The sequence below is a fragment of the Labeo rohita genome, chromosome 22 (assembly GCF_022985175.1).
Source record: "Labeo rohita strain BAU-BD-2019 chromosome 22, IGBB_LRoh.1.0, whole genome shotgun sequence".
Classification (NCBI taxonomy): domain Eukaryota; kingdom Metazoa; phylum Chordata; class Actinopteri; order Cypriniformes; family Cyprinidae; genus Labeo; species Labeo rohita.
In genome coordinates, this window is record NC_066890.1 from 56,183,558 (window position 1) to 56,192,947 (window position 9,390).

At 35.0% G+C, this 9,390-nt stretch overlaps 1 protein-coding gene across 1 annotated transcript; it reads right to left on the reverse strand.

The window, feature by feature from the left end:
* Nucleotides 1-1,927: 1,927 nt before the first annotated feature.
* On the reverse strand, nt 1,928-6,400 carry LOC127153432 (uncharacterized). The gene is made up of 6 exons (XM_051094487.1): nt 6,319-6,400; nt 4,652-4,969; nt 4,192-4,488; nt 3,966-4,079; nt 2,907-2,974; nt 1,928-2,651 (listed from the first exon to the last, which is right to left on the reverse strand). Exons 1-6 carry the CDS (start codon nt 6,398-6,400, stop codon nt 2,601-2,603), a joined length of 930 nt encoding a protein of 309 aa, XP_050950444.1. The 3' UTR covers nt 1,928-2,600.
* Between the last annotated feature and the right edge of the window lie 2,990 nt (nt 6,401-9,390).

Genomic DNA, 9,390 nt, shown 5'->3' on the forward strand with positions numbered 1-9,390 from the left:
AAGTAAACCATCACTATCCCTAGTCGGATGCCAAAACATTGAGGTGTCCTGGGTTGTGAAGCAGAGAGAAAAGTTGTTACAGTAGTTTGCTGCTAACATCTGGATACCTGATGATATGTGGAAAACTTTCAGTGCAAGAAAAATGGCTTTTCCAATGGGCATTTCTAAGGTCCAGCCAAACTACATGGGGAACTGATTATTGTATATCAACTTAGTAAAAAAATCAACACCATTTTCACATTTTTGAGGTTGTACTTGGTTTCAACTGGGCTTCTATTACAGGCAAAATTGAATGCAGGTTTGTATGATGTGCATTAATTTGTTCAAGTTCATTCATGAGACTCATGTTTGTCTGATGAGTGAATGTGTAAATCAGTGATGTTCTTCTGCTGTTTGTTTGCATGTATTACATTAACCCTATCACTGGTGAGTTTAAAATATTCTATCTGACCCCCCAAAGTGTGCCTTTTTTTTTTAAGCGGCCATTATTTTAGAACATTTGTCATTATTTGTTTCCATGGCATTGCGTCATGCTTGTCACATGGCACACCACAGCCACAATAGCACTGTATGACAGATGGATCGATTTTATTTCGTTTTTCCTTTTTTATTCAAAATATTCACCCAATTGCTTACCACGTCATGAACTATCTAATATCCAGATTCACAAAGATGTGTAAATGAGTGTGTTTGTCTTTTAAAAACCTTTATAAATTATCTTGATTGTGATATATAACGTGAGATGGGCTCCGCCATATTTGTTCGTGCTGCCGTTCAAAGAGTGCTATCAGCCCGATTTACAGCACGTAATTCGTCCAGTTTCCTCCGAAATACATGCAAGTAAGTGGCTGGTGAACTGGGAGAGGAATAAAGTGGACTTTTTTTTAGTTACACTATGTGTGTGACATATGAATAAAACACATCTGCAAATTATATTTAAATAGACTGTTATTTGCTGCTTCCATTGACGTGTGTATTTTACAAACTCTAATTTTTTTCTAGTACTTGTATTTAAATGTCTGAAATCTAAGATAAGCGTTATGTGGCTAAAACACTGCATAGTCATTATTATATTACAAGTGCAGAGCTTGTCTCTCTGACTAACGAGCTAACGCGGGAAAAAGCACAGTTTGAATTTGGCAGTTGCGTGTCATCACTGAACTTTCTAAATCCCATTTGTGGGACCGTACTCCTAGGGGCACAGAAATTAGAATCCCACATGTGGACCATCAGTCTGGGTCTCTTACCGTAACAAACATCAGAATCAGTAAAACGTACTTGAAATCAAATTTTGAATAATCACTTTTAAAGTAAAGAGCCCAGATCTTAACCCTCCTCTTAAAACCTTGCAAATATAGAGTTGGATGATTCACACGCACATCCTGATTGGTCGCATGTGTTGTCAGTACACCAGCAACCTAGTAGCTGTTTACTGTTGAGCTCACAGTGCTGATGCTGTTTAACTGCTATTCTTCAAAAACACACCAGATGGCGATGGCAAAGAATTAAACTTTTGACAAACAATTATCTGTTTAACTCAACAATATGAACCCAGTGTCTAAAAGCATTTATTTAATGTACTTATATCAAATGGTAGAGGTGATTCCAGGTTATGATACTAGGAGATGTGTTGCTCTAGTGTTGTTTGCATATGGCTTGTGTACACTTCAGATGCATTATTTTCACTTGCTGAATGATAAGCAGGTGAAAAAAAAAAAAAAAAAAAAATCCACAGACTTGCATTGATGGAGGGACCTGAGCATTAGCTAGAAAACAGAATTTCATAAAGATTGCTTTTTTGACTGATAAACAAGCATACAGAACTCCCTATTGTTTCAGATGTCATAAGAACTATAGCGCAAGTTGTTGAAAATAGTGTTTTTAATTGAACTTTGGAAGATTTGTTTTATGAACCAATCCCATCTGTCACAGAACAGATCACAGAACAGATGATTTGAGGCCTTTTTGTCAAACATCAGCATTGGTGAGTTCAGTATTATGTTGTAAAGTGGTTTCAATGTAGAGCAGAAGTCGACAGTTTCATGTGAGCAAGAATGGAAAAAAAAAAAAAAAAAAAAAAAAAACCTCAACCAAACGCGAATGACAGGCAGTTTTCACACCTCAGATGTACTCACCAACAGACATCAAACACAAACGTCCAGCAGTAAGCACATTCTCATGCACAAACTGTTTGTCTATCAGCAGACCTAACCACATTTTCTGTAGAGATGTAAATAATCGATACCACAGTGGGGTTTCCATTCCTTTTGATAAGTAGTTTGCATCTCTGCTTCGCACTTTTACATTTAAGAGTAAAACATGAAAATGCTCAAATGGCCTGTAAGAGTTACATAATGGCACTTGTAAAATATTTTTAAGTTTTAGGAGACCATTTCATTAATGCATGTCTAGTTGTCATTCTTTAAACCCCTTTAGAATGATTCTGCTATATGTGCTCTGTGATTTCCTGATGCAACATGTGGTGACGTTCATATTCTCAAAACTCAACCATAGACTCCGGAGGTTGTTACAGAAAATTTTTAGTGAAAATGATCACACAATCTGGGTCTTGTACTAAGAAGAACATTGGCGTTTGATCATCATCTCATCACGACTGGTGCATAATCCACATGGTCGTCCTCTTTAACATTCTGTAAAAAACCACAAGATAAATGTGGTATAATGTTATTACATAGTTTTTGTTTTATTATTATTATTTTAAAAACATCATTTTAAAATCATTATTGGAAGCCCATCAATATTTTGACATTTTGAGTGTCATAATTTTTGTTTTATATCATAACTATGATTTCTAAAGTCATAATTTCAATTTATCATCACTTAGCTAGATTGAGCTACATTCGATTCCCTGCTGAAATTAGCAAATGAATGATGAAATATCTTACAGATTCCTGTGTGCTTCTTCTGTTGAATGTTGGTTCAGTGTAAGTGATCTCTTCTTCAGAAGTCTCAACTGTTTCAACAATAACATGCATTAAAACAACTAAACTCATACAACTAGATCTGGTTCTTCACAAAATATGTGTTATTTTTAGGGCTTTCAAACTTAAAGGGAATACATTTTGTAACACCATACATTTTAAAAATGGTTTTCCACATAAAAAAAGTTTACTAAAAGAATGCATGTTTATCATAAAATTTCAAAGATATTCTTTACACTAAAATCAAACCTGTTGGGATGTTTAACAAAAGCACAGTAGGTTAATTTACATTCTTTGTATTTAATCAGCATTTAGGCTCAACTACAACAATAAAAGTCATCATTTATATAAATTTTAATTTGAGCTGCATCTGTACATGCAAGATTATGGTAATGAAAAGGAGAAAAAAAAAATGCAGAATCTGTTTTTGTGTAAATGAGACAAATAAAGAGAGACATTCAGTATGATATGAGTTTGATCTACAGAAATAGTCAAACTCAATAATTACACATATGTGACCCTGGACCACAAAACCAGTCTTAAGTAGCAGGGGTAGCAATTTGTAGCAATAACCAAAAACACATTGTATGGGTCAAAATGATCTATTTTGCTTTTATGCCAAAAATCACTAGAATATTAAGTAAAGATCATGTTTTATGAAGATATTGTGTAAATTCCTACCATAAATATATCAAAACTTAACTTTCTGATTAGTAATATGCATTGCTACGAACTTCATTTGGCCAACTTTAAAGGCCACTTTCTCAATATTTCGAATAGTTGTATGTCAGACAAAGATGTCCTATCCTAACAAACTACATCAGTGGAAAGCTTATTTATTATTATGTATTATTATGTATAAATGCAGGTCCACGGTCACATATTAGTTTGGTTTCATATTCGGAACTATAAACATGTGAGATTATTTTTAATGAAATGATAAAATAAGACCATCAGTTGACTAAAATATTTTGAAAAATTATTTGTTATATTACATGTTTAAAAGCAGTAGCTAACACTTGCCTTCTTGATCAGATTTTCTGTATTTTCTACAGGTCCAGAAGATCACGACTGCAGCGACAATCAGCAGAGATACAGAAACAGCAGCAGAGACTGAGACTGGAGGAACTGAAGTAACTGGAGGAGAGTAAAAGTGAGACAGTTTAATGTAAGTGGTTGAATCAGTCTGATCTACAACAGACGACAGAGATAAATCAATGAATAAAAATTAATATCAGTGCTGCCGTACCTGCACAAGTCTGGCAGAGTTTGATGTCCAGATGTTGAGTCTGGTTAGTGAATGAATTGTTGATCACACAGCTGTAGGTGTTTTTATCCTGATATTCCACCTCCAGAGGTAGAGAGAGACTGATGCTGAGATCAGACACACTGATGCTGGACAATAAACTGTTTCCTTTGTACCAGGAGAGAGTCACATCACCCACATTCACCACTGAACACAACAATGAACAATTCTGCTGTGATGATGATGATGATGAAGAACAGTTTGAAGAGTTACTGCTGATGACAGGAACAGGCAGACGAGCTGAGAAAATATGAGAGAATAAATATTGAACAAAACAATCAGTCTAATTTTAGTGTTGTGAATTGTAGTGAATCAGGGTAATAGATTTTGTGTTGAGTGAGTGTTTAATGTGTTGATGATCACAGATGACGACAGACTCTGCCTATTCTTGCTTTATACTCACTATTGACAAAAACATTAAATGTTTTTAATGATTTTTTTGCTCCAGCTATCTCTAGTTGATAAACTCCAGCATGTTGAGTTGTGATGTTTGTGATGGTCAGAGATCCAGTTTGATTGTCCAGCTTCAGTCTGTTTCTGAATCTCCCATCAGGAACATCAGATGTGTTGAAGATTTGCTTCTTTTTCTTTATTTTAGCTATTTGAGACTTTTCAGCTCCAAATTTCCACAGTATGTCATCATCTATACGTATTTCAGTAACATTAGTGTGTAGAGTAACAGAATCTCCCTCCGTCACTGACACTGACTCACCAAACACACCTGATGAACAAACAGATTTTACACAGATTAAGGCTTCTGATGGTTTACAGAGTCTGAAATCAGCTGTGCATATTACGGTTTACACTTGAACTTGAGAACATCCAAAAACACAAAACACAATGAAAGGTGAAACAGATGTGTGAAAGCCACATGTTTAGGGTGAGTTACAGCAAGAGGGATTAAATTAAATTTATGATCTTATACAGTAGCTGTATATCACCATATGGACAATCCTTTGACACAGATAAAGATAAATGTGTAAAATATCATCTATAAACTGCTGTTGTAAACTGGTAACTTCTACCATTACAGAGAGACTGAAAATGTTTCAGTGCTTTGGATTGCCTGGCAATTAATATCATAATATCATATATTAATATTAGTACCAATTAATAAAGTCATATGGCACCATGAATTTATGGAAAGATAAGAGCTTAATGTTACTAAATTAATCATTACTTTCCCAAATGTGAAATTTTAAACAAGCGCATGAGCCAACACACACTGAATTAGCATACTGCATATTTAAAGAGATTTAATACAGTAAAATAAATAAATAAATAAATAAAGCCTAGATATGAAAGCAAAAAGGTTTCCAAAATTATCAACAACATTTGCAGTAATGCAACTTATTCTTAGTAGTTTAATTTAAAGTAACATGATTATTTTACAAGTTAATCTATCTTAAATGTAAAGTAAAAGCAGGATCAAAATGATGGTTTAAATGTAAGACTGATTAGTTAAAAGTTTAAAGTTTGGTGCAACAGATTTATTAGCTAAACAATGATCAACACACACACACATGCAAAACCAGCTAAAAGCCATCTCGGTCAAAAATGAGATAATGATACTGAGTGAATGCTCCTGACACATATTATACGTCCATCAAATACTTTTACTTCAAACTCACTAAATTCCAGCCTCAGCCCAATCAGAAGTACCAGTACTTACATAGAAACATATACAAAGTAGCCAGAAAGAAATGATCATTTTAAAGAAATACATCAGATGGATTTAGAGGCTTTTGCATCTTAACTCTTCATATATATATGTGAGCATAAACAGAGACATTTACATTTACTGTAGAAATACTGGAACTTTCCTTTTAAAATTCTGAAATGAGACTAAATTAAAAGTTAGCACAATATCAATGATGATCTGGTACAGAAGATGAAAATCATTAAATCTGAACAGTAGCAGCAGCTTTATTACTCTGAAATTAAAAAAAAAAAAAAAAAGTTAATAAAATGCCATAAAAAAAGTTTTTATAACTTACCGATTTGATTCCACCAGCACAAACTGAAAACAAACATGTGAAACATTTTCTTCAGTTGATCAGATAAAACTACCTGCTAAACCAACAGCTGTGAATGTGTGAATCCTCCCATGGTAGAGTTTGGCCCTCCTATAGTTCACACCTCGTAGTTGCATGATATACAATTCATCTGACTGTTATTAAAACTGCTTTTAATGGATGAAATATCTTTATTTTTGCAATTTGACTTGCTTTCTGTAGGTTTTTCTTTTTCTAAGAAAAAAAGGACAAAAGCTAGGTCAAAAGGTATCTTATTGACCTCTTAAGGGTGCATATTAGTGTTGCAGATATTGCCTAAAGTGCCTGAAGTGAAAAAACAAAGTATATAAATACAAATGAGGTCTGCTGCCTCACAGTACCAGTGTTACTAAAGTTCAGCTTCTGATTCAAACTGAAAGTGGTTGCATTTGGTTTTCTACAGACATGTGGCTTGATCTGCTGGGTGGACAAACAGCTTGTAGGTTAGAGTGTGTGGTGCCCCAGTGTATTCAGTGCATGCGTGTGGAGTTTGTAGTTAAAGGGGCTTCTTCCTGTCTTACTAGCTATTTAAAACTCTTTCATCTACAACAACAACAAAACAAGACGAGCAACTGTTTGACACCAGTAGAAACAATAACAAAATGATCATATTTACCTAGATTAGTAGTAGTGATGTAATTTTACCACAGGACGTCTGTAATATTAATGGCCGATTCACATGGGATAAGCAATCTCAGTAGAAATACCAGAACGTGAGTACTTTACTTTGGACTTTGAACAACTTTGGAAATGTAATATGTTACAGATTACAAGTTACCCTATTTAACATGTAATAAGTAGTGTAACTATTTTAGTTTTACTGTTTTACTGTTTGATTACTTGTCAGAATTTCTAACAAATGTTTTTATCTTTTAATCACTTTGAAACCTTTAAAGCAGGCAGGGTTACCTTACAGTAGCACTCAACACTGTAAGACTTTCAAAATCCTTCATCACTCAAATAAATATCATAATCATTTAATTTTAAAGCACAGCCACCACAGAATCAGACTCTAGTGCCTCTTTTTACTTTGAGATTGCGGAAGTCACAAGATTTGAAATCACAAGATATAGTCACCAGAGGGCACTCGTCCTTGTCTGTTTGTTGTGGACTTCAATTCGGTGAAGGCTAAAAGGGGGTTGTGGCTAGAGGGGATACAGCTCAGACCAGAAACTAACAATGAAATGAATTGTTCTACCTATTAGATTGTGTTTTTTAAACGTTTACACCTACCCCAACCCTAAACTTAGCCCTTACTATAATACAATGCCTAAACCCTAAAAGGGAGACAGCTCTAGCTACTGGGCATGCGCACCTCAATCTAACATTATTTTTTGTCAGACTGTACAACAATAATACTGTTTTTGTATTATAGTAAGGGCTAAGTTTAGGGTTGGGGTAGGTGTAAACGTTTAAAAAACACAATCTAATAGGTAGAACAATTCATTTCATTGTTAGATTTCGGTCAGAACTGTATCCCTTCTAGCCTTAAATTGCCTTGACATTTTGCACAGACTATCATGTTTCATTGCTTTCAGCTGTGTGTGATCCACTTAGCTCATCCTAAATATAGAATGCTCTCTGAGCTACTGTTGAGTAATTGTCACTCTGTCTCCTGAGTGTTTCGCTGGAGTTTGCTCTCTGGATGCTTTGTTCTGGACTTCATATTAAACTGCAGTTGGATCTTCTGTGTTGGTTTAGAGTGACAGTAGTTTAATATGTTTCTTTCTTTCTTTTTTTTTTCTTTCAAGTGCCTCCATACCATGGAAAACTTTTAAACAGAAAAAGCTGGAATATTTATGTACATATTTACACCAGTAAAGTAAGACATACCAGTGTTATGGATCTTTGCCAAACTGTTAGTAAAAATGTCTATTTTGGTCTCGAATATCTAGTGTTTTGTCAGAGTAGTCTAAAGATGATCTGAGCCCATATTGGCCCAGGAACGGGTTTGAGAAAGTACATTTTTCGGAAGATTCAAAGTGACATTGGTGGAGACATAACAGCACCATTACCCATGGTATCTGCAATATTTTAACCATAGTATTTGTAGTTAATCTTTGGTTATACAAAGAGTCATGATTACCACATTTTTTTTTTCTGTAATAAAACCATGGTTAAATTTATTAAGGCATTTGTATATGTGTATAGCTACCTTATTTTTATTTATTTATTTTCCGTTCATTTGTTTTTATAACTGTACTGCCTTAATAGTTTGGTGTTTTATCTACTGCTCAAAAAAAAAAAAAAGATGTGCCGATCCCAATCGCTATTCGTGCTCCAAAGTTCCAATCTGGGGTGCATTTCCTACAACTTGCGAGCATAGTTTATTTTGGAAAATGCACCCCAGAATAATAATTCTTGATACAAGTTCCGAAGTCCTGATCTAAACCAAGCGATTCGCGATCTGTGCTCGAGGTCCGGACCTAAACCTTATTTGGGTTCCGCACGGCAAACTCATAATTGAAATTAAATGATTTGTGATACACACTAATTATCAATATATTCTCCGAATTCCCGATCTTAAGCACGAACCCGCTTTGAAGTCCCACTCTGAATCATGATTTATGATACACGAAGGACTGCTTCGAAACACTAAATCATTTTGTGACGCCAAGGTTAGCTGATTCAGCGTTGGAGAATGCTCAGTTCACGCTTCATTATATGTGGTTTTCAAAATCCTTACAAGCAGGCACGAATCAACGCACAGACTTGCCTAGGCTGCAGCCTAGGGGCCCACGTGTACAGTGGCCTCGGATTGGACAGACTTTTTTTTTATTATTATTATTTTAAATTTACTTAAGCGTGAAAAAAAGACCCTTATTGGCCCATTAGACAAATTAAATGAGTATTTGTTGCAGAGCGTCTGACAAAATGAATGTCTTGTTTTGTAGAACAAGACATTACTTTTAAGAAAGTAAAACGTGTGCGAGTGCCTTGGCGGCCAGCGGGAGAAGGCCACAGGAACTTTGAGTCCTCTGCACAATCTGACTTAGTTGCAGCCTAAATAATTTAGAATTTTTAAAAAGGTGTAAACACACCTCGTCTCGTTCTCATGAACCCAATCTCATGTCCCATCTCTCTTGAG

Bases quoted from the DNA above. Each gene is read 5' to 3' on its own strand.
- LOC127153432 (XM_051094487.1), bottom strand. From the start codon at position 6,400: ATGCAACTACGAGGTGTGAACTATAGGAGGGCCAAACTCTACCATGGG. The intron at 4,489-4,651 runs GTGAGTATAAAG...ATATTTTCTCAG, and splicing joins ATTTAATGTTTTTGTCAATA to CTCGTCTGCCTGTTCCTGTC. The intron at 2,975-3,965 runs GCAAGTGTTAGC...TTGTTGAAACAG, and splicing joins CAGAAAATCTGATCAAGAAG to TTGAGACTTCTGAAGAAGAG.